We start from the raw sequence: 22,840 nt of genomic DNA, 5'->3' as shown, positions 1-22,840 counted from the left end.
GGATGCAGCGGCAGGAATGTTACTCCCGAGTCTCCCCTATCTACAGTGTGACAAAAATCTTCATTTACACTGCAGCTCAGCGTCACAGCGCAGTCCTACCTGACAATAAACCCCGCAGGCTCCAACATCTCTGCTGTTATGTCACTGGGAAAGAGTAGCTTGGTCCCACCCAGGGGAGTGACAGCTACCAGTGGTTGGGGAGGCTTGGAGCTGTTACCATGACTTCACGCACTGGGATTCAGCTAGGGATAGGTGTGAAAGTGACAAAGCCCAAATACTCAAAAAGACATTCTTTGCATCTATAAAAAGATCACTTAAGTTCCCTTATTCTTACATTCCAGACTTCTTTCCAGTAACTTTGTGAAAGACTCAGCAATCCGACGCAGCCCATTTCCTGTGACTCACAAGGGGGGCACGGTATATATCAAACCACAGATGCGTTATTCTGTCTGGCGTCTCAGTCAGATGCAATAGTGGGAATTTATAGAGCCAAAAATAGCCCAAATGTGTGCCCTTCCTGTCAACGTTGCAGGATCGCTGAGTAACATATTCCTGTCTGTGTTCCTCATCTTCATATTGAAAAGCGCACGCTGTTTTTAAAAGGTTAACTCAATAAACTGGAACTTATAGATTACCCTTTCTAAAAACAGATACGGCGTAGGGACCTTAATCTAGTTGCTAGGAAACCAGAGCCTCCCAATCATTTTTTTGCAAGAGAGAGAGACGGCACATGCCGAGTGTGTTTGTGTGTGTTTGTCCTGAGAGACGGAGGTGAAACGGCATATAAGTCAACTGATGATAAGCGGGGGAATCACTCACCAGAGGGAGTAATTACTGAGCTCAGGACAAATGATGGAAATAAGCTACAACAAGTTGTTAATAATACCATTTCTCTCGGGGATCCCAAAGGACACACGCGGCTCATGACTCTCTGGCAATGATGCCAGAGAGTGACATGAGAATAGCCTACTTTGTTCACGCGGCTTCAGTTAAATGTCAGCGACTTCCCTTTAAGTGTTTGGCATTTTCATCAGACGCCTGAACGTAGCAAATTCAAACACAGCCAAAACTGCAGCTTCAGTGGCATGTCATGCTGCAGCATCCGACAGTGAGAAAGTCAGTCCATTACGAATACCAGGGATGTTTCTTCAGAGTCCCAGAGCGTGAGCAACAGAGTGATTTACTCCGGCCAACTGGGTTACATGGAATCTGCAGTAAATCACAACCTAACCACAAACATGCTGGTAGTACGGAGGTCAGCCGCCATACTTATGGAGACTATTTTAGTTTGACTGATTTATAATAATGGAGTTATGATGAGCAAGTAAACTAAGTAGCGAATTCTTTTTCACACAGTTATTCCTCTTGGGGCCAAGACACAAAACATTTGGGAGTTTAGTTTTGTTTAAAGTAATAATCTTGAAGATTTTCATTTAAATAAATGTCTCTATCTATCGCTGAATGAGGTAACACAATGGTGATTGAGCCTATGGCCCGCTGATGAAAGCCTTTGCATTTGCAGTATCACAGACTGGCTGTCTGTGGTGACTTTAGTGGAAGAAAATCACAAGCGGCGCCCAGTTAGTGACGCGTTTTCCATCAGCCAGCAGTGGTTGGTCTGCCAGAGAGGGTAGGGTAGAGCTAAGCGGCTGCTTTTCCAGTCTCTACAACGGTTGCGAGTAAACAGTAATTTAAAGAAAAGAAAGAAAAGATCGATGACTACAGATACAGCTTCAAAAATATGTGAAAATCCAAAGAAAAAGTAACTCGACGCTCAGATGAAGCAAACAGCCGTAAAAGGAAAGCAACCGTAAGTGAGGAAAATCAAGAGTTACAACCGGAGCCAACCGTGGACGTCACACATGCAGCACTGTCTGGATATCTGGGAAGTGTGCACCTGCAATTACCGTATCGCCATAGGTGCCGCCAAAGAGAACAAAACTGATGTCTGAGGAGATTTTAACCTTTTTTGACAGGTAATGTAATCAAAACTCAGGGTCTAGTTCTTCAGAAAAACCTGGTCACGACAGCAGCAGACACAACATAAAGTCACAGTGAGCCAAGACAGAGATAGATGCTACTTTAAAGCACCGTCCAAAAATTCACCAAAGCATGAAATACGGGAGCGTAGAGACATTTTTGGTGGCTCAAATATGAACTCTGCTTCATAAGCACGCTCTCTTACTCTCATCATGCCTCCCAGTTTTGCGCAAGACTCAAAAATCCTTGTGAAAAACATAAACATTACATTCGTTTAAGGTCTCTAAACAGCGAGAAAGATATGTATAAAATGTGCTTAATGTAATTAAATCCTCTAACCTGACAAGCGTCAAGTTGCCATATGAGTGTCTGCTACACCTGCTCAAACTCTTTGGCTGTTGAAGCAGTTCAAGAACCAGAGAATCGGAGGAGCACAAAGGATTCGAGATGTTTGTGGAGCTGTAAAGTTGCGTTTGCGAAGGCTCCTAGATGAAGTGGCCACAGGCGGCCGCCTACATGGAATACTTGGTGGCCTTAGAGTAACTTTTTGTGGCCACGGTTCTTGTCTCATCCTGCAGGATATTCACAAAAGAAGAACATGAATCATAATTCCTACAAACCACTGATATTTTGCTCCACATCTGTTACGTGTAAAGAGTGTACGGGATATACTAACTAGACAATAGACACTGTTATAATACTGTTGTACTCAGAATCAAAGCAGAGAACACGCCGCTAAGAGCTGCACCAAAGAGTCGAGGCAGAGCTTCAGTTGTAACCTTGAAAACTGTGCGCAAACAGAGCGCAACAAAGCAGCAGAAAACGTCATCATCAGCCTCCCACTTTCACGTAAGCAACGTTACATTTGTAACGCTGTTATAAAAACGGTCAGTCCTCAGATGTGTCAGCTCTGAAAGCTTCTCTGGGCCTTGTTATTGCTTCACTCTGCCAACTGACACAGCAGTCTCCACTTACAGAGAAGGGGAGTAAGAAGTTCTAGTGCTTTGGGAAAAGAAAACACAATCACACACTCTTGCTAGGAATGAGAATAGTGCTTATAGCATTTGTTAGGGAATAATAACAAGGCAACAAGAAGCAGAGAAAAGGCAGTCTTTGAAGGTTCAAGTGACATACGCTGAGTCAGCCATCTGTGACACAAACCGTCTGGGTTGGAAGATCCAGCAGAGTGGCGTGCATCACAGCTGGTGTTCTGATCAGGAATGAGTCTCAGATTACCAAACTGACACTGATACAAAGCTCAGAGTTTCCCTTATGTTAGTCAGATATGTGGGGAAAAACATAAACCGGAAGACAAGTCATTTTCTAACTAACACCTGGCACCGCTTAAGTTGTGGAAGCTACATATTTATGTATGTAGCGAAACACAATTTATAAAAATGCTTTTCAACATCACTGTAACTGTAATATATGTTATTCTACATCATGTGCTCCTTGAATGACGGCCCTTGTCTACAGACTGAAAGAAATCAAATAGTCAGGCAGGGGCTGTAACAGGAAAGGGTGGGAGCTGCTTTGATTATCATCTCCCTGCAAAATGAAAGCAGACCTCTGCTCCAGTGCTGGAAATTGTTTATAGTGGCACACACACACACACACACACACACACACACACACACGACCCCTTGGCAGCAACACCTGTTTGCATGACCAGCTCAGTGGACATCAGAAGAAAAATGAAGGAAGCACTATGGTGCATTATGCAGAGTCTGACTGTATCTACATTCAGTCCCTCCTTTAACTTCCAAATGCAGACTACGTGTTCATTTAGTGACTTGATTGTTCATGTATTAGATACGTAGCTTTGTTTGGTTTGTGAACGTATACTACCTCACAGGAATGCTTTGACACAGAAAGGACAGATGCTACAGAAAGGCATGCTCAAACATGACTTAACATTTTTCCTTAGTCCTCTCGCTCCACTGTATTCAAAGCTCAGAGTCAGAGTGCCATCTGTGATGCAGATCACTTGATACTTTCCAATTACACAAGGAGTGTGGATTTCATCTAGTCTGTGCTCGGAATCTTACGTATTCATGGACGTAGTGGGGACAGAGTTATCATAGTTCGGAAATTTTCATTAGTTTTTATTTTGATTTCAGTTTAGTTTTAGGTAGTTTTACAAGTTAAGTAGTTTTATTTTAGTTTAGTTTTAGTTTGAAAATTGTAGTTTTTAATTTTATTTCAGTTTACAAAATTATTTTTTCACTACTAGTTTTAGTTTTAGTCTTCGTTATCTATAATAACACTGGGTCAAGATGACTCAAATATAACTGATACCAAGGTTATTTATTAAGAAGAGAATAAGTTAACATACTGGGGATACGATGGGAAGTACTACCTTTTAAGCATATACTGTAGTTGTAGTGTTCTGACCCGACTTGAATTTAATATATTTTGCTTTGCTGATTATTTTTAATGCTCTGTTTTTAACTGTCTAAACACTTTGAATTGCACCGTGTATGAATGGTGCTTTATAATAAACGTGCCTTGCCTTGCCTGGGGATGGATTTTTTCCCTAACCTATCGGTTTTGTATTGTTGGTGTAACGACGGAAATAGCTCAGGAAATTGCTCGTCAAAACACTCAAATGCTCCTATTTGTAACAAAGGGACTCCGAAGAGGTTGCGAAATATGTATTTATTTAGCATGCATGAATCTTTTTTATAAGATATAATTAACTATTGCTGAAGTCTATTTTTCCAGAACAGTATAGTTGATACGTTGTTTATCAGCGAGAAGAACACTCTTAAAGCATGAAACGTTGTGATGAATTTCGTGCCCTTCTCATTTTTCGGCAAACTAAAACGTTAACTGTTTACGTTTGATTTGTTAAACGACGTTTTGCTGTGACGTTACGACCGTTAACTTGCTCATTGCGCTTGACATTCCGTCAAAAAACATCAACATATCGCGAAAAAAGGAAAATAAGCATGTCATCTGTGTTTTTTACGCCAGCTATGTAATGTTATAGCTAGCTTATTACCATTAAAAGCTAACGTTAGCTGCCTCAGCCCAGCCTCCACTGAGGCAATGGTGCCTTTATAAAAGTTGTGGGCGACAGTTAACATTTTTCGGGTAAAAGAAAACACCAGTTAGTTTCACATTTAACAGGTCGCCAACCAGAACAAATGTTAACATGACGTGCAAGAATGTGATGTTTGATTTTACCTTATGCTGTAGTAACTCATGTTTATCCACGGTTGCTAAGGAAGATCCTCGTGCAACAGTACACTTTTTGTGGACGCGGTTGAGGAGAACTCCGTAACTCGGTCCTTAGTTACCGAACACAGTAAGAACGGGCGTTCCCATTGGTCCGCGGATTTCTTAGGCGGAAGTTGATTGGCTGACAGTCTGCAGAAGGGTGGAGACTTGTCCTCAGTAAAAGGCTTTTGATTTTTGCCCTTTCACCTTGAAATATGGCATCGCTTCAATTCAGAAATGCCCCACAGCAATTAAAAGCAAACATATTGAAACAAATAATCCTTAAAGGGTTTGTTGAAAGCATGTTTTGTGACAACTATTGTAATTCCTCTCTAAAATGTGCACACAAAAATAATTTAATTTTTAAGTGTCAAGTATTTTGTTAATTAACTTTTACTACATTGTAAAGGAAAAGCTAGTTTTTTTGTTTGAGTTTTCTGCTTTTCTATTGTAACCTGAGAGAGGTCTTAATTAACCAAATAATTAAGTTTGCTTGTTGGACTTAGGACATAAACATTTTTTACATATTTATTACATATTTTATGTAATGTATTTGAAAGATAACAAGGGGGGTTACAAGCACAGTTGAAATAGTTATTCAGCAGCACCCTTAAATACCCATGACTCAAGGTTTATTGTCGTTGACAAAATTATCTAATGTTTGTATGACATTGGGTGAGTGATATAAAATACAGTCCATATGGACACAACCTTTATCCATTTATCTCCCATTAAAATGTTGAAGCATAAGAATAACAAAGCATCGACTTGTGTTGTTATAAATAAGTGGATTTGAATTTAAGACTGCCTTTGATATAACAACTGTTGCAACATGTACAGGTACAGAATAACAAGGATCTGTCTTAACAAATTCTCACTTGTGAAAAATAATCCAGTAATTATTGCAGTCTGGATTTGTTTTATAATTTGATTATTTAAAGTTTAATAGAGGAAAAACAAGTACAAAGTTGCTTGATGCTTTTGAATGCATCATTCAGTGCAGTAAAAATAGTTCCTCCTGGTCCGACAAATAACCTGTATCCACTTTTGACATCTCTCAAAATCAGCTTGGAATTAACACATCTGAATCAGAGAGAAGGCCTCTCTCTTTCAACAACAACATCAAACCCCTTCTCCTCCTCCATGTCACCTTCAGCCCATAATCTCTCTCTGGTGTGTCAGCCACCAAAACGTCAGGTGGCTGATCATATGGTGGCGTACATGGCTGTGGCAGTAGCAAGTGTAAAGATGTGGAGGACAGGCAACTGATCCCTTCTTGTATTACTTTCGGAGTGTCCACATCAGGAGGCAGACCAATGCTGCTGATTTCAGTAGTGCTGAATTCATTCAACGCAAGTATTGAAGCTCCATCTGCTGGAATTATGCATCTCTCTTGAACGGATGGAATTTCAGGCCCATCCAAACATCTGTTTGAGGACGCAGCAGCATCAGAAACTCTCTCACCATTTCTTCTTCTGATTGAGGTTGTTTGCCTCTTTGGTGTGTCTAAACACTGCGCACTTGAAGCCGTCCTTTTGATTTGACGTGATCCCTGTGGTTGATTTCCCGCATCAGGCACAGCAGTACATGCTGTAGCTTTCTTTGTGCGTGTGCTCTTTGGTTGATGAGACTGATCTCTTGACCTTGTCTGAAATGATAATGCAGGGAATTTGCACACACTGTTTTTCCTGGACAGTTGAGTGGAATTGTCAAGGATGCTTGTGGCAGAGAGGCATTTCCTTCTCCCGCGTCTCACTGGAGGCGCAGCTGCAAGTGTACTGTCAAATTGTGGGCTAACCTAAAATATTAAAACACACAGTAAAAAAGCATCCAAATATACCATGGGACATTATAACAATTATCATTCTGGCAGGAAAGGTTTATTTACAGATTCTTGAAGCTAGAACAAATTAAATTGTTGAATGGCAATGTGTTCAGACATAGAAATCTCACAACCCAAATGAGCTAAAACCAAATACTATTATCATCTTACCCATGAATTAAGAGCTGAGCTGTTTTGTGCTTGTGTCTCTGTGAAAAACTCTCTCGGATTGAGTGCTGCTCGGACTTCAGGCACATTTTGGAGTCTGGCTCCACACAAAGAGCGTTCCTGGAACAGCAGGGGATGCTTTTCTGTCTTTAAAGCTTTACGGGGCATTAATAGAAATCATTCCTGAAGACCTGGTAGAAGAAAACATCACCTAATCAATACAAATGTCCAACTAAAGTATTCCAGACCCATAATACTGTTTCAGACACATCCATTTGTTTACCTTTGAACTTTGTTTTCATTCGTAGCAACTAGCCCTAAAATAAACATACCTTAATGGGATTCTTCGCGTATGATATAGCCAATATTAAAACAAATGATACATAAATAAAGACTTAGTTATTCCGTCGTTTTCTACTGAACTTTTTTGTTTTCCGTCTTCTTGATACTTCTTATTTCCCGGTTTCCGCCACTGTCGTCGCTGATTGGTTCAACTGGTGCACTGCTAAGCTGCTATTGGTGGAATTTCTTTTACCACGTGACCAACGTGACAGAGGCATCACCCACAGCGCCAAAATTCAAAAACGATTCTGAATAGATCAGACGGCATGTAAATAACATTAAATGAAAGAATATTATAGATATCATGGATCATATGACTCAATATTGGATATAAAAAGAGTGTTGAAACGACTACCGGGAGTCCAGCCTTGCGGAATTGCCTGAAACATCACAATAATATGAAGGTTTGGCTTTATGTAGCTTTGGTGTTCGCAACAATAAGAGACGTAAGCTAGCTAGCCGTGATGACTAGCCACCTAGCTAGTTAACTTAGCTCACATCCCAAACACAGACAGCCAAAGTTACCCAAGATAAAGTCGTAAAGTTAGCTTGTCTCGCCTGGTATTAACTTCTGGTTCAATTAGACAAAACAGATTTCCAAATGAAAGTTTTACCCCAAATAATTGTAGTGTGACGTGTGTTTCGGAAGGATGCCATACTGAATTCCATTGAACTTATATACCTTGTAACGATTTCATTATTTCTAATCAATTAGTCATCGGTACTTGAATAATTTGAAGTGTTTGATCAAAATATTACAAGTAAGTCTTTAATTCGGCATACCTTGAGAGTGCAGTAGTTTCTAGTTTTAATTAAAAAAATCACTTTATTAACTGCACCGCCTCTTGTTGTCACATTTAGCTAAATTACCTAACAGTAGGGAGATGACTGTGGATCCGTTGGAGTCATTTGGAATTTTTTTGAGATTGCAGGCTATCTGATGGATTACTTATTAGCCGAGACTCACGGCATTTTTGGAAAATATCTTTTAATATTTAAATCAAAAAGTCTTTGGATGCTTGCCAGATAATCGGCGGTTAACGCCATTACAAAACACTCCAACTGCACACATGCAAGTTAACGACTGTTGTTCTGGAAGGGGTGAGTTGCCAGGAAACATAACCAACTGATCTGTGAAAATAGGCTACTTAAACTGAGCAATTGCACAGCTACAAAACTGACGGAAAAGGTGAGGCTGAATTTTACCTTAAGGATCGTTATCAACATACTCCGCAACACCAGTTTGTTTTAATTGGTGTTTTGTATGAAATCTTTACTTCAAGTCAATCTAAATCATCAGCCTGCGGAGAAACGGTTTGAATCCAGTCGGATTTAACTGTTGGCTAACTAGCTTGTGTCAGTAAACGTTAACCTACAGGTAATTCTAGTTATCACAGTGTGTTAGCAGGATGCGCACAGGATAAAAGCAGAATTTGTTCCAATGTTCAGCAGGCTTTATAATCTATGTTGATTTGATTCAATGTTTTCTTTTGTGTACTCATTTGGTACAGGACACCAGTGAATACCACAGAGCATTTTTTATCATCTGATGACCATGAGACGGAGCCCAAGGAGACCCCTGATCCTCAGAAGAAGAAAGCTGCCTTTTCAGCAAAATGACCCGCCAGCTGCTGAACCGCAAAACCAACCTTCTGCATCCAGCTCCAAAGAACCTACAAAATCAGATGCCGGTCAGTCGTTCCCGGATGGCATCCGCATCATGGATCACCCTACCATCTCTGATACGCAGGTGGTTGTCATTCCCATCACAGCAGACCTTCAAAGTGTCATTGGGGCCCTGACTGCTAAAGGCAAAGAGTGCGGCGCCCAGGGGCCGAACAAGTTCATCCTTCTCAGTGAGAATGGGAGCGGAGACAATGGATCTTTTTGTCAGCCTGCTGCTGAAGGGGACGACGTCTCTGGAGGAGGTACAGTTGGAAAACCAGTGAAAGCAGAACCTATGGACGCCCTGGATGTTAAGCCGCTTACTGGAATCAAAACATGTACGGAAATAAGATGATGTTTCAACTATAGTGTGGATTTTTACTATCTTTAATCCTTCTTGTGTTTACTCATTGTTTCTTTCTTTGCTTTTCTTTATTAGTGAATAAGGATCTGGAATGTGGTCCGTTAGATGACAGCCTCACCAATATTCAGTGGCTGGGCAAAATGAGCACATGTACCCTCGAAGGAGATGATGCCAAACAAATGGCCGACAAGGAGAACCAAAAGCCCAACTCGCAGACTTTTCAGGTCGGCTGCTCTTTCCTGACACTTTGGTGTGATTGTTAACTGTTGATGTGAAAACACAAGCTTTTTTGGAGGGAACACTGATCTCGGGCATGTCCTGACATGTCTCTCGTGTCCCCTCAATTTGACAGAAAACTGTCGTCCTTCTAGATTTGAAGTTATAACTTTGTGTATGTTTTGACTGATTTGTGTCTATCTAAATCTGTCTTCATTAGAAAACAAGTACAATGTTTTTAAGCATCTATTTCTTTGTTTCTTCTACAGGAAAAAAATCCACAAATCAATGCAGAAGCAGCTCAACAACAACCCGTGTCAGAGAGGCCACCGTACTCCTACATGGCCATGATCCAGTTCGCCATCAACAGTCGGAAGACGAGGAGGATGACACTGAAAGAGATTTACACGTGGATCGAGGACCACTTCCCGTACTTCAGAGAGGTGGCCAAACCGGGATGGAAGGTACTGAAAAACAAATGTGTCATTTGCGTATGATGCAGCAGATAACATTTAAGTCTTTGAGAGTCAACAGATTTTTTTCTGCTCATCTTTAATTGCAGAATTCCATCCGCCATAACCTCTCGCTGCACGACTTGTTCATTCGTGAGGCGTCACCAGATGGTAAAATTTCTTTCTGGACCATCCGGCCTGAAGCCAATCGATGCCTCACTCTGGATCAGGTGTATAGGGTGAGCACAGCAGCCGACTTCTTATTACTGTCACTCATTCCTTCAAAAACGGAGAAGAAAGACATTTAAAGACTCCAGCTCCAGTGAAAATCAGGTGTTTAACCTTGTAAACATTATGTGGTGTTTCTCATGTTCTACAAGACATATCAGGGACAACATCAGCAGTCATCTCCACGGCTGGGCCTGTCTGCTTTTAAACTGCAGTGTTCCAAGGACAGGCTGAACAACACGTTTTCAGATTGGCAGGTTTGAGACGTCACGAACCTAAGGAGCCAATCCCGTTAATGGACGGGATGACGCTATGCATATCATTATGTGTAACCTATGGCAACCACTTTGGCGATGCGCGGGCCAGCTGTAACCGTCATCGTGATTTTTGCAAACTCACTACTGACTGCTAACGTTATTACTACTAATTACTACATTTCAAGTGAACAAAGTTTCAACAAGTTGCCACTAAACGATGGCAGAGACGGGAAATTTGCATAGTGGGCGGGGAGTATGATGATTTAGGAAGAAAGAGAGGCCTCGGGAGGATTTTTACAAGGTAATTAAACATATTTAGCAGAAATAACACGTCAGACACAATTTATTATTTCAAGCAGAGCATTTTATGTGTCCTAAAACATGACTGGAGCTGCTCTTTAACAAAACAAAAAGTGATGTTTTTTAGCAATTATCTTAACATCTATCATTTTCAGCTCATCTGTGATGTTTTCTTTTCTCACAATCCAAATTTTTCTCTGCAGCCTGGTTGCGACCCAATGACCGCTCCTGTTCCGGTGCCAATGCTTTTATTGCCCAACCAAGTAAGACGGATTTACCCTTCTTTCAATCTTTACAGGAACAGTCGTCATCCCCGCAGTCAGGCAAGAGAAAGCAGAAAACGGAAAGAAAATCAGCTGATGTCCACTTTCACTTGCCTTTTTTTTGTCACCAGACCAAAAGAGTGCAGCTGCAGCTGGAGGTTTAAGCTGTAGGGAAATCTCTTTTGTTGCAGGAGGAGTTATGAAAGATGAGTCTTACAAAGAATGTGTATCTATCATCCCTCCATAAAGTGCAGGGACAGCTGCTAAATGAGAGGTGTAACTTTAATCTTCTTTAACTTGCCTAAGATAAGGGAGAGAAGTCAGGCATGAGAGGGCACAGTAAGTTCACCGAGGGAGTGCACCTTTTCTGTATAAAGTCATGTTATATCTTTTTCATTTTTCCCAGCAACAGAGAAGGATTCTTCCTGATGCGAGAAAAACACCATCTGGCCCCGGTGAGTTAAATTGGAAGAGTGGGAAAAGCAGTTTGAACCCGTCAAAAAGGACAAAAATGTCAATAACGTTGTCTTTTCTACACTCAGAGAGAAGGATGAAACCTCTTCTTCCTCGAACCGAATCCTACTTGATTCCCATCCAGCTCCCCGTCACCTCCTCCGTCTACCTGCCGACCGCACAGGCCCAGTTTCCCCCCTCCTGCTCGCAGCAGAAGAAGATAACACCACGGGGGGCAAAGAGAGTGCGGATAGCTCCCAAGGTAAAGGATGCGCTTGATGTCCCTGTTGTTTTAAAGTTGTACATTGAAGAAGCTAAGTGATCAATTTCTAAAGCTGTCGGCAGGGAGCTGCTTTGCAAGAGAAATTAGCAAACGTTTAAGGATATAGGGGGCAGAGATGCTCTTAATTGTTAAGTGCACCAGTACCACCAACAATTTAACGACATATTCACTGTACTGTAAATTAGGTGCCAGATGCACAAATATAAAGAGTGCGGAAAAGGCAATAACTGATGCATTACAATACACCACAATGCAGGACATAAAGTAGCGAATCACATGCCTGTATGTCTTTCAGGTGACACAAAGTGACGCCCCAGCTGTGCCGCTGTTTCCTCAGAAGAACAAAGATCTCATAGTGAAGGTGAAGGAGGAGCCGGTTTGTGTTCCAATTAAGTGCACGACTCCTAAATCCCTCCCGAAGAGACAGGCCAGCAGCTCTCGGCGTAAGCAGCGCCTGGTTCACTCTCTGAACGAGGAGCCCGTCCTCCTGTGCCCCGATAACACTTTCTTCGACTCCGGCGTCGTCTCCGATGCGTCCACTTTCCAGGAAATGCGAGACACCGAGCTGGACGAGCACACCCAGCACGAGCAGCAGCGGAGCCCCGAGCGGGAGTTCTCCTTTAAGACCCCCATAAAAAGTAGCAACCACCTGACGTCCTCCACGCCCAGCAGGCCCCCCTCGTGTAGCATCGTACCCGAGCCGTGGAAGGTCACCCCTGTAGGGAAAGGAAGCCAGAACATGCTGGACTTCAGTCCCATTCGCACGCCAGGCGGTCCTGCAGTCACTCCGCGCCACGACTACACCACCTTCAGCTTCAACAGCACCCCCTTCAAAGACTGGCCGCTGTTCAGCTCCCCCAGAGAGCTGCTCACGTCTGCCCCCTCCAGAGTGACACCTCCCACAGACTCACCCATCGGGTGCCTCAGAAGCAGCTGCTCCAGAGAGCTGCTGCAGGCGGGAGGCGCCACGCCAACTAACCGTTCCATCACGGAGGGCTTGGTTCTGGACACGATGAACGACAGCCTGAGCAAGATACTGGTGGACATCAGCTTCACCGGTATGGATGATGAGGACCTGGGCATGGCCAATATCAGCTGGTCCGAGTTCCTCCCTCAGCTTAAGTAGCCTGAGGGCCAGAATCACATATTTACATGGATGTTTCAGCTGTTTTCCAAAACACTAAAGGTGGGCAAGTGAGAGACACAGACGGCAGAGCAGATGCAAATGTAAAAGAATAGACAGCACACCAAACTTTATAGAAACTGTCAGATTGAAGAAGATAAACGGAACCAAATTACAGTGTTGTTTCCTTTTAATGATAACCGATCAGTTTGGTCTGAATGAGACATAAAATACAAGCGTATGAAGGTATTAATATGATAAAACAGGATGAAGCATCATCTAAACTAAAGGTAAGATCCATAATGCTTTCATCACTCCAGTTATAAATATTAATTCATTTATTCAAAACTTTTAGCCGACCTTTGAAACTCACCAAAGTTACGTAGCAGTATCAAAAACTGGTTCCTGTTTTTGTTACTATAATTTTAATGGTCTGAAATTAACTTGCAGCTTTAATTTAAAGCAGTCGTTCCTTTCAAACTTCTTTCTCCACGTAGGTCGATGGTCGTGTGTGGTTACCTTCAGGTGATCAAAAAGAGCACGTATAACGGCGCTTGTTCAGTTTAGTGTATGATTATAATGCCAAACAGTTTGGCACATAAACCACAGACCGAGTTGAGGTTCGATCGGCTGCTTCAGTCGTTCATTCGAGCCCTTTTTGTAGCTTTAACACTGGAATAAGCACCAAAATGTTTCGCGTCCGTCATTTAAAGACTTCTTTTGCATCTGCTTTGCTTTCTTCTGGATGCTCCTGGCTTCCACTGCAAGTTTAAATTAATAACAGGAACATTTTATTGACCAAGTCGAATGGGCAGCTGCTCGTATCTGATGTTTTGCTCCATCTGTGGTTTACTTCTTTATTGGTGTTGTGCATTTTTTTTCTCACTTATGTCCTTCCTTTCCTTCTATCCTTAATGCTACCTGTCTGACCCGTCTGAGCTCTTGAAGGAATCGCTCGAGAAGAGAAATTCATCTTACGTGTATATGTATGTTGATTTGCACATTTTAATATATAATTTAGCTTCTCAAATGTAAATGGAAGACAATATATCGCCTGACAGGCCAGCGAGACGCTCCAGGAATCCACTTTTAGCCTTTTTTTGTAGAATGCAATGCAGGATTATTAGCAATAACAGTTATACACATAGCACTAACAGCAGTAGGATCGTCCTTTAGGACTCTCTTTACAGTTTGACTAACAGTAATTCTTTCAGGGCACTTTGTTCCTGCAGAGAGGGGATTTTTGCATGCAGTGGCTTCTTCATTCAGCAACATATTTTAAGGCAGTGTTTGGGAAGTTGAAATAATTTGCAGATTGAATACTTGTATTTTCTGTAAGCATAAAGGAAAGAGTTCCAAGCAGAACAGTTTATGCTGCACCATCTTTAGAGGACAGAATAGGAGATAAACCATTTTCTTGAAATGCCACAGAATTATGTAATAATTCGTCGAGGTTTCAAGCGTGATTTTATGTGTGAGTGAGAGAATGAGATGTCCCTGTTCCCATCTTCCAAGCATGTGCCTTGTTCTGTTTTCTAAAGCTGGTGTTTCTACGACTGTACAATAAATCTCACGGTGTCGGTGCCTCCTGCAGCACAAATGGCTTTTATTTAAGTCATGTGTTTGATTTGCTTTTTGAAGCTCACCTTATTGATGTAAATAGACACGGTGCAATTTCTACAGCAGTGTTGAAACTCTGTATTTTGGATTGTATCTGACATAGCTAGGTCGGCTATTTGTATTTATATTTGAATAAAAGTGGAAATACCATTCAGATTTTTTCTGTGATTCAAAAAGGACTTTATTGTGTCATACAGATCTCTAAAAAAACACAACTGTAATTCAAGTAAAAATCTACAAGAGAAGTCACATACGACGCCTGTTTCAAGCAAAAATGGACACAGGTAAAGGTATCCAGGAAGTGTGTCAGTCGAAAGTTTTCTTTGGGGTCTTCAGTACGTCTGGACTTCCTGTTGCGCCACTTCTAGAAGGATCTGAAGCTGCTTGCTGCAGTAGTCTGGGAATATTAAACAGAGTCAGAATTATTAAAGAGTTAAGAGGGTTTAGTTAGGATTAAATGTCTGGAATGGGGTTTAGGAGTTCATGGGCAAAGAGGGCCAAATTGAAGTTGAAAATTAAGACAATTGTAGGCTCTAGACCAACGGGTTCCTTTTTTAAAAAGTCTTATTCCTTTTCTCTGACAGGAAGAAACATCAATGATCTTCATGCTACTAATCAATTCCACAATTAACCCGGTTGCGCAGGTGTACAAAGTTGGCCGGGAAAGTTTGGCCTAAGCCACCATGAGGATTGAGACCCAACACCAGAGCACATTTTGTTTTAGAGCCTCGATTACGACTAGGACTAGAAGCCTACTATCTCATGTTTATTTATTTTGGACTAATCTCTATTAACTGATTCTATATAGAAATGTAGAATCTGTAGGCAGTGACGTGGATTTCCGGGATGGCAAGTGTTCTGGTTTCTGTTTGTAGTACGCTTTGTAGTCCGAGTAATATTGACCAATCACGTATCAGCAGGCTGCGGTGTACGCAGGAAAAACAGTCCGTGTGGAGAGCAAAAGCAGGCAGATCATAATGCGCCGTAATGACATCCCGGCTCCCGTCAGCAGCTATCTGACGATGATTTAGCGTCTTATTAGTCTCTATAAACAGACATCTGCATGCTAACAGTTAACAATCTGTTCTAGATCTAAAATTCAACTTGAGATAAATTCCCTTGGCACAGTTTCAGGAAAGCCGTTAAGCGTTCAGATTTCCCGACTTCCTCGAACGCATCAGAAAGTATCGATCCGACCTCCGTTCAACAAACGAGTATTTTAAAAGTAGTTTTCTTCCCCTCTTGAGGACAGACCCGACAAAGCTTCATTTTTACTTTTTACTAATCTGCATCATGATGTTGAAATTTCGGCAAAGGTAAGACCCGTTAATTAAAGTCATTCACAAGATTAAATGTGTTCTTTTTCTGTAAACAATGCAGCACGCGGGAAAGGAAGTCGTTAACCGTCGTTAACCGCCCCGGCATGTTCACAGGTATCCGAGATTGCTTTTGGACCAACCACCAGCAATAAACCTTGAACAAGAAACGTTTTCTGGCGCCGCCTGGGCTGGCCGCTCGTGGGGAGCTCTTGGTTTTAGCTAGCCACTGTAGCTGACCGGAGGTAAGCCCCACACCACCCACTGCCAGCTAGTGTCTTCTATACGCCCTTCGTGTTAGAGAATGAACTTGCCCTAGACACGTCAGGAGCCATCTCCTAGTCATTCTCGTAACGCAATCCACACATTAATTATCATCTAACTTTTATAGTACACCAGCTGTGCCATTTTCGAAATTGGACTCTTCTAATTTGAGTTACAGAAGAAGGAGATCTTGGCCCATCATAATGGATTCTTAGGATCATGAACTCAAAGTCCAAGACGTAAGAGTTGTCAGATTTTTGACTTACTGAATGTGCGTCTCCATCTGTGGGGCAGGCGATATTGGTGAATGGTCACATAGTAAACCGGGACCCCTGTCAACGTGAGAGCACAGCTTCGCCCCGTGTTCCAGGGGTCCGAGTACAGAGACAGACCCACGATGAAGAAACAAACCACCGTGAAGGTGACGGCGATGACCAGGGGCACCTTAGGGTGATCAAAATCGCATTACAACTTTAAGTTAAGTGTGCAGGCAAATGTAGAATGGGGTACAGTTTGGCAGAATTACCACAGACACACTCACCTTGAAAGGTCTGGGATGGAGGGGGAAGCGATATCGGTGGATGAGCATCCCTAAGGTTGCCAAGGCGATGAAGAACCAGCGAGAGAAGGAGGCAAAGTTGATGAGCTCGTAGAGCTCTCCTGTGATTAACATCAACACCACCAGGGGGTACTGCAGACAGTGTACACCTTTAATAACATCATCATACTCTGTCTACTTAAATTAGACAGCAAGATAATATAGAGATAACGCACCAGCAACAGCACGGCAGGTAAAGGTGTGTGTCTGCGGATGTGAATCATGGAAAAGATCGGTGGCCAGTGCCCCTCTCTTGCCCCTACAAACAGCATCCTGCAGAACAAACAGAAAGACTTACAATTAATTGTTAGTCGCTATTCTTAGCTGATTTAAAGCTCACACATAGATGACAATAATAACCTTTGTGTGCCCAGATTACCTGGGAGACCCGAAGAAGCCACCGTTAAGCGCTCCGAGGCAGGATAGGGCCACGAGAATGGGAATGACGGACGACATTCCCTGGAGGGCGCGGTTCGCAAACGTCTGCAGAGACACGCAGGGAATTTAAAGACACAGTACGCTTATAACTTCCTTTTTTTACGCTTGGTACTGACCACAGCTACAGCGTCAGACAGCAGCAGCTCAGCGGGAGTCATCACGGTGTAGTAGGCCACATTGACAAGCACATAAAAGACGGTCACTGTCACCATGGAGCAGATTATTGCCAGTGGGATGGTTCTGACGAGAGGAAACATGCAGAGAGATATCAGTGTGTTTTCAAGGCAGCGTGGCTTTAAAAACAACTTAAAGTGGAGAGTAAATGTCAGATTAAATACCTGTTAGGGTTTATGACCTCTTCTGTGACAAAGTTCAGATAAAACCTAAAAGAAGAAGGGAAAGCCATGCATTAAAAGCAAGACGATAAAGAGTTTTATATTGATGCTAATGCTCATGATGCGATACGTGTTTGCTCACCATCCACCGTATGCATACAGGCCGTTATAGAAGGCAAGTGGCAACCTATCCAGAGTTAATGTTTCAACCTCAAAGCCATTCTGGAAGTTCTCTGTCTTTCCTGAGAGGAAGTAGGCGCACACAAAGACAGAGAAATCAGCAAATGTACGTCATTTGACAGCTTGAAAGTCACCCGACAATGTCGTCCCACCTTTGGCGAGTGCGATCACACCCGGGATGATGATGAGGATGAGCGCAAACATCTTAATGAATGTCAAGGTGACCTGAGTGCGAGAGGCCATGGTCACACTCCAGCAGTTAACCGCCACGACAAACGCTACAGAAACACAAAGAAAAGAGAGGTATATGGATTGTTATCTTGCACTGCATGGAGGTTTAAGAGAGTAGAATGACAGTATTGTGGATAGAGAGAGGATGTATAAACCACTCACTCACTCCGAGGATGCTGACGAGCTTGATCAGCGCCATGGGAGCAGCGCAAGGTTCAAAGAATGGCTCCACGACGTAGCGGCCAAAAGCCAGGGACACATAGGAAGCCACAGCTGGCCTGGAAAAGAAAACACGCTTGGACTTTAAAGTTCCCATGGCAGATGTCAAATATGTCCTGCGCTCAAAGATTCAACCTGCACTTGGGCTGTACGCTATTTCTGTGTCAGATAACATGCTTTCTTGACTTTTTATGGACCTACCCCAAGGCGCACAGGAACTACAAGGCAGCTAGCTATCAGTTTCCGGCTGTCACTGTGTTTATTCTCTTTGAATGTTCTCACATTAAGCAATATTGGCTGCTATAAAAACACATTATATCAGCAAAATGTCCCTCCCCAGCTTCCTGCTTTTACCAGGAACACATCAATATGGAGAATTAAATAGCCCTCTGCTAGCCGCTAGCCGGACAAAAAGGACCAAACAACCAACCAACCTGATAAACAAGAATTCAACCCAGAGGCGTAAAAAGGCCGGCAGTGGCCCCAGTGTCTCCAGTAAATAAGTGTAATGGCCCCCCGACTTTGTAAAACTGGTTCCCAGTTCAGCATAGCACAAGGCCCCTAACAGAGCAAAAAGCAGATAAGAACAAAATGTATTTAAAGTGTTGATTATCCTCAAGGTTTTAGATCAGCGTTTGATTACGTCTTTTGGCTAGGCTAGCAGTGCTGCTTTTATGATGCTAATAGTCAGGCTGTCTGTTGTTGACTAGCATAATTGGCTAACTTTACTTTTACTTTTTACATTTAGCTCTATCTTTGGGTTCCAAATGTGTCCTTTACTTCTATGTAGGACTAACTACCAGCAAAAGCACTGACATTTCCATTACCACCACCTGGAGCTTGTGTTTAATGCTAATTTGGAAATATTAGCATGCTAACACTCTAAACTTACATATTGAGCCTGGTACAGATTTTACCTGCTTCACACAGCATGTTAGCATCGTCAGTATGTGCATCTTTGCATGCTAATGTTAGCATTTAGCACAAAGCAGAACCTCACAGAGATGCTAGCATGGCTGTAGACTCTTTGACTTGTAATTGTGGCAAACTTGTTTAATGTTGGTTTAATTTTTAAAGTGTGTCTGAAGTGTGCCACAAAGACAAACCTTTAAGTGGATCATAATTTAATATTTAATGATTAAATTGGCCGGTTGAAAAAGACTTTAAAGACATTAAACAACATTTTTTAAGACAAAAAAAAGTGTATAACTTTGTGTAGACTTAGATTATGCCCCCTAAAAGGACATTTAAGAAGTAACACATAAAAATGATTACGTCTTTGGCTAGGCTAGCAGTGTTGCTATCATGATGCTAATAGTCAGGCTGTCTGTTGTTGACTAGCAAAATTGGCTAACTTTACTTTTACTTTTTACATGTGGCACCATCTTTGGGTTCAAAATCTGTCCTTTAGTCCCATTTTATACCAGCAAAAGCACCGTCATTTCCATTAGCATCACATGAAGCCTATGTTTAATGCTAATTAGGAAATATTAGCATGCTAACACTCTAAGCGTACATGGTGAACCTGGTAAAGATTTTACTCGCTACATACAGCATGTTAGCATTGTCAGTTTGTGCATGTTAGCATGCTAATGTTAGCATTTAGCACAAAATACAGTCTCACAGAGATGCTAGCATGGCTGTAGACTCTTTGACTTGCAGGCTAATCGTGTACGTTGTGAAAAACTGGTGGAGTTAAATGTCTGGAGTGTGCCACAAAGAAGTTTTGATTAAGTAGATTTAGAAGAATTAAAAGACATTTAATTAATTTATTTAAGACATAATAAAGTGAGTTATTATGTACACTTACATTTTGCCACCCAAAAAGACATTTAAGAAGTTAATTAATCTCAAAAAGGCAAAGCAAATATACATCAATAGAGTCAGTTCAAGTAACACATTAAAAATGAACAATTACACAGTTTAAAGACTGCCTGTATGATAAATACCATCCAGCATCTTACCAAACAAGGAGAGGACCCCACACAGCGCCCACACCAGCAGAGACAGCCCCACGCTGCCACTGTTCATCAGGACTCCCTTGGGCGCGATGAAGATCCCACTGCCCACCACTGTACCGATGATGAAGGACACGGCCGGCAGCAGACCGATCTCCCTCCTGAGGTGCACCACCTCTTCTTCCGTCTTCTCCTTCTTGCCATCCTCCTCTTTCTTCACGTCCATGTCTCTGCGGCTGTGGATTCCAACGAGACGCTTGTTGCTCAACCACAAAGCAGCAGCGGATTCCTTATCTCCAGCTGACGATTTCCCCACAAACAGCAATCAACAGTCCTCTTCCAGTTAACCCTTCTGGACGCACATTTGCAGCAGTTTAGTGTGTGTGAAGCTGCGGTAGAAAGAGACAACACCAGCAACAACACGGCCCCCTCTCCCCCCTAATTTATCCTGCATGTTTTTCTCCCCTCATTGGCTCTTACCCCGTCCACCCCCCGAAAAAGCCTGAGCAGGGAACAAAGCCAGCAGTCTTCCAAGCTTCAGAAAGTAATTACAGCAGTTTAAAGGCTCGACACTTTCCTTCATTGTACTGTTTGTGTGTCTGTGTGTGTGTGTGTGCACAGCCTGTCAGAGGCCTCCGGGCTCTGGGGGAAAGGGGTCATGGTGTTGTGGAGGCAGCTGCACAATCTGCAGGAGGGCTGCGTTCAATAACAACATTTGGACATCTTGTGCGCTTTAAAACTCTGTCTCAGAATGTTTAAATGCTTTTTGTTATTTCAGTAAGTTCTTCTTTTAGCTTCTATGCACGGGGTTTAAGCCAAATCTGGAATATTTGTGCAACGTTTCTGCCAAGATCAGCATGAGAGGCAACAAAAAAACAAAAGCGAGACCAGTCGTTTAGCTTGTTTTCCCTTATTTTCACTTGACTGACCGCTCTATGGATGTCAGTTTCACTCCATCTGGCAGAGCAGAAGCCCTGCTTGTTAAAATTCCTGCACAACACAGTACTGTACATACCAAGAGGTTTCACTCCTTCAAAATACTTGAAGGGTGAACCAATGGAGTAAAATGTCAGGAGACGTCATCTGGATGCTTTCAAAGAAAATCTGACGTAGAAAATATTCCAAGATAAGATAAGAGGGGTTTTTATGGAACTCGTGTCCAGGACTCGCGCACAACGGGATCATGTGATGTTTTGTTTTGCTGGAAGGAGCGGTGACGGAGGATGTTTTTGGCACTTCCCTGCTGTTAATGCTCATAAACATTTCAGCATTCTGCTGTGCAAGTTATAAGCAGAAGCAGCATCATTTAAAAGCAGCTAAGGCGTATAGTGTGCAATGTCATTCAGTTCTGAGGCAGTCCAGAACATCAGAGTGCACCTTCAAAAATGTTACTAGATGCTGCTTTTTGCATAAAACGAGATTAAATAGATGTCATCTAAAGGAATTTGGAATAAAGAGGTTTATGTTTCTGTCCTTCTCTTTTGCAAATGAGATATTATTTTAAAAGATATTTATATATAAGATATCCATCCATCCATCATCTACAGATTATCCTGTTTAGCTGTCATTGGGGGAGAGGCGGGGTTACACCCTGGACTGATCGCCAGTCAATCTCAGGTCTGACACATAGACAGACAACACTTCACATTCACACCTGCAGCCATATGAGGGTCACCGATGAACCTGACGAGCATGTCTTTGGACTGCAGGAGGAAGAAGGAGTACCGAGGGAACCCAAGCACGCACAGCGAACATGCAAACTCCACACAGAACCCGATCAGAACCAGGATTCGAACCTGTGAGGCGACAGCACTAACCACTGCACCACCATGTAGTCTATGTAAGATATGTCTTTCATTGTTATAAGATACTACTCGAAAAGGCATTTCGATTTCACATGGTGATATGTAGAGATTTTTCAACTGAGAGGTGCCATTCAAGGGATATATATTGTTTTTCCAAACATTTACTTTAGTTTTTTTTAAAAATAAAAATGAAAATGTTTCAATCTTGATATAGTTGACCCATGATGTTTGTTTGACGACTTAATTTATATTTCTGAACAAGTTAAATTATGGGTTAGACTTTGGTATACTTTAATTATACATGTGATGTACCTGTATGTTCATAGCAGCAAGAAAAAATAATATTAATATTGGCAGTAACATTTGTCGACTAATTCACTAAAACAAACATTTTTAATTGATTAAGAGTGGGATACTGATTTTATTGCACTAGCAGCAAATATAAGTAAAAAGTAACCTTACAGATAACCGGTTACTTTTTGCTCCACCAACTCAACTGAAACTGGCCTTTTGTTGCCAAGCAACCCAAACTTTCTCCTGCACTCTGTGTCTACAGGTCACCACAGATCATCTGTTTTTTATCATGTACATTTATCTGCTTGTTCTGCTGTGTGATTCAGAGGTAGCAGCTTGTAGACCAGGGGTGGGCCGCCCTGCTCCTGGAGGGCTACCTTCCTGCATGTTTTAGGTTTCTCTGCACTCTAACACACCTGATTTGAATGATCTGCTCGTTATCAA

At 42.2% G+C, this 22,840-nt stretch overlaps 3 protein-coding genes across 3 annotated transcripts; 1 reads left to right on the top strand and 2 right to left on the bottom strand.

Annotated features, from left to right (window-relative positions):
• Window positions 1-6,205: 6,205 nt before the first annotated feature.
• On the bottom strand, window positions 6,206-7,608 carry rhno1 (RAD9-HUS1-RAD1 interacting nuclear orphan 1). Its single transcript, XM_069671448.1, has 3 exons — window positions 7,525-7,608; window positions 7,196-7,383; window positions 6,206-7,000 (listed from the first exon to the last, which is right to left on the bottom strand). The coding sequence occupies exons 2-3, from the start codon at window positions 7,358-7,360 to the stop codon at window positions 6,266-6,268; spliced, it is 900 nt and encodes a 299-aa protein (XP_069527549.1). The 5' UTR covers window positions 7,361-7,383; window positions 7,525-7,608; the 3' UTR covers window positions 6,206-6,265.
• Window positions 7,609-7,820: 212 nt separating this feature from the next.
• On the top strand, window positions 7,821-14,894 carry foxm1 (forkhead box M1). The gene is made up of 9 exons (XM_069671143.1): window positions 7,821-7,938; window positions 9,046-9,462; window positions 9,639-9,787; window positions 10,049-10,243; window positions 10,342-10,470; window positions 11,220-11,279; window positions 11,686-11,734; window positions 11,822-11,994; window positions 12,311-14,894. The coding sequence occupies exons 2-9, from the start codon at window positions 9,084-9,086 to the stop codon at window positions 13,139-13,141; spliced, it is 1,965 nt and encodes a 654-aa protein (XP_069527244.1). The 5' UTR covers window positions 7,821-7,938; window positions 9,046-9,083; the 3' UTR covers window positions 13,142-14,894.
• Window positions 14,895-14,954: 60 nt separating this feature from the next.
• Window positions 14,955-20,685, bottom strand: LOC138599460 (cystine/glutamate transporter). Its single transcript, XM_069671152.1, has 12 exons — window positions 20,304-20,685; window positions 18,774-18,900; window positions 18,283-18,398; window positions 18,042-18,167; window positions 17,852-17,951; window positions 17,713-17,757; window positions 17,491-17,614; window positions 17,316-17,419; window positions 17,113-17,209; window positions 16,880-17,029; window positions 16,605-16,782; window positions 14,955-15,155 (listed from the first exon to the last, which is right to left on the bottom strand). The coding sequence occupies exons 1-12, from the start codon at window positions 20,521-20,523 to the stop codon at window positions 15,091-15,093; spliced, it is 1,452 nt and encodes a 483-aa protein (XP_069527253.1). The 5' UTR covers window positions 20,524-20,685; the 3' UTR covers window positions 14,955-15,090.
• Window positions 20,686-22,840: the final 2,155 nt, after the last annotated feature.

Source organism: Semicossyphus pulcher, unplaced genomic scaffold (genome assembly GCF_022749685.1).
Source record: "Semicossyphus pulcher isolate SPU_LCO1_2020_fin unplaced genomic scaffold, fSemPul1.0.p SCAF_20, whole genome shotgun sequence".
Lineage (NCBI taxonomy): Eukaryota > Metazoa > Chordata > Actinopteri > Labriformes > Labridae > Semicossyphus > Semicossyphus pulcher.
The sequence above is the reverse complement of the archived record's forward strand: the minus strand, read 5'-3'. Positions and strand labels throughout refer to the sequence as shown.

Coding starts and splice junctions, on each gene's coding strand:
- LOC138599460 (XM_069671152.1), bottom strand. CDS start 20,523: ATGGACGTGAAGAAAGAGGAGGATGGCAAGAAGGAGAAGACGGAAGAA. Junction 17,758..17,851: donor CTGTATGCATACGGTGGATG/GTGAGCAAACAC, acceptor TTCTTCTTTTAG/GTTTTATCTGAACTTTGTCA. Junction 17,615..17,712: donor GAGGTCATAAACCCTAACAG/GTATTTAATCTG, acceptor TCCTCTCGTCAG/AACCATCCCACTGGCAATAA.
- foxm1 (XM_069671143.1), top strand. CDS start 9,084: ATGACCATGAGACGGAGCCCAAGGAGACCCCTGATCCTCAGAAGAAGA. Junction 9,788..10,048: donor CCAACTCGCAGACTTTTCAG/GTCGGCTGCTCT, acceptor TTTCTTCTACAG/GAAAAAAATCCACAAATCAA. Junction 10,471..11,219: donor CTCTGGATCAGGTGTATAGG/GTGAGCACAGCA, acceptor TTTTCTCTGCAG/CCTGGTTGCGACCCAATGAC.
- rhno1 (XM_069671448.1), bottom strand. CDS start 7,360: ATGCCCCGTAAAGCTTTAAAGACAGAAAAGCATCCCCTGCTGTTCCAG. Junction 7,001..7,195: donor GCTCAGCTCTTAATTCATGG/GTAAGATGATAA, acceptor TTAATATTTTAG/GTTAGCCCACAATTTGACAG.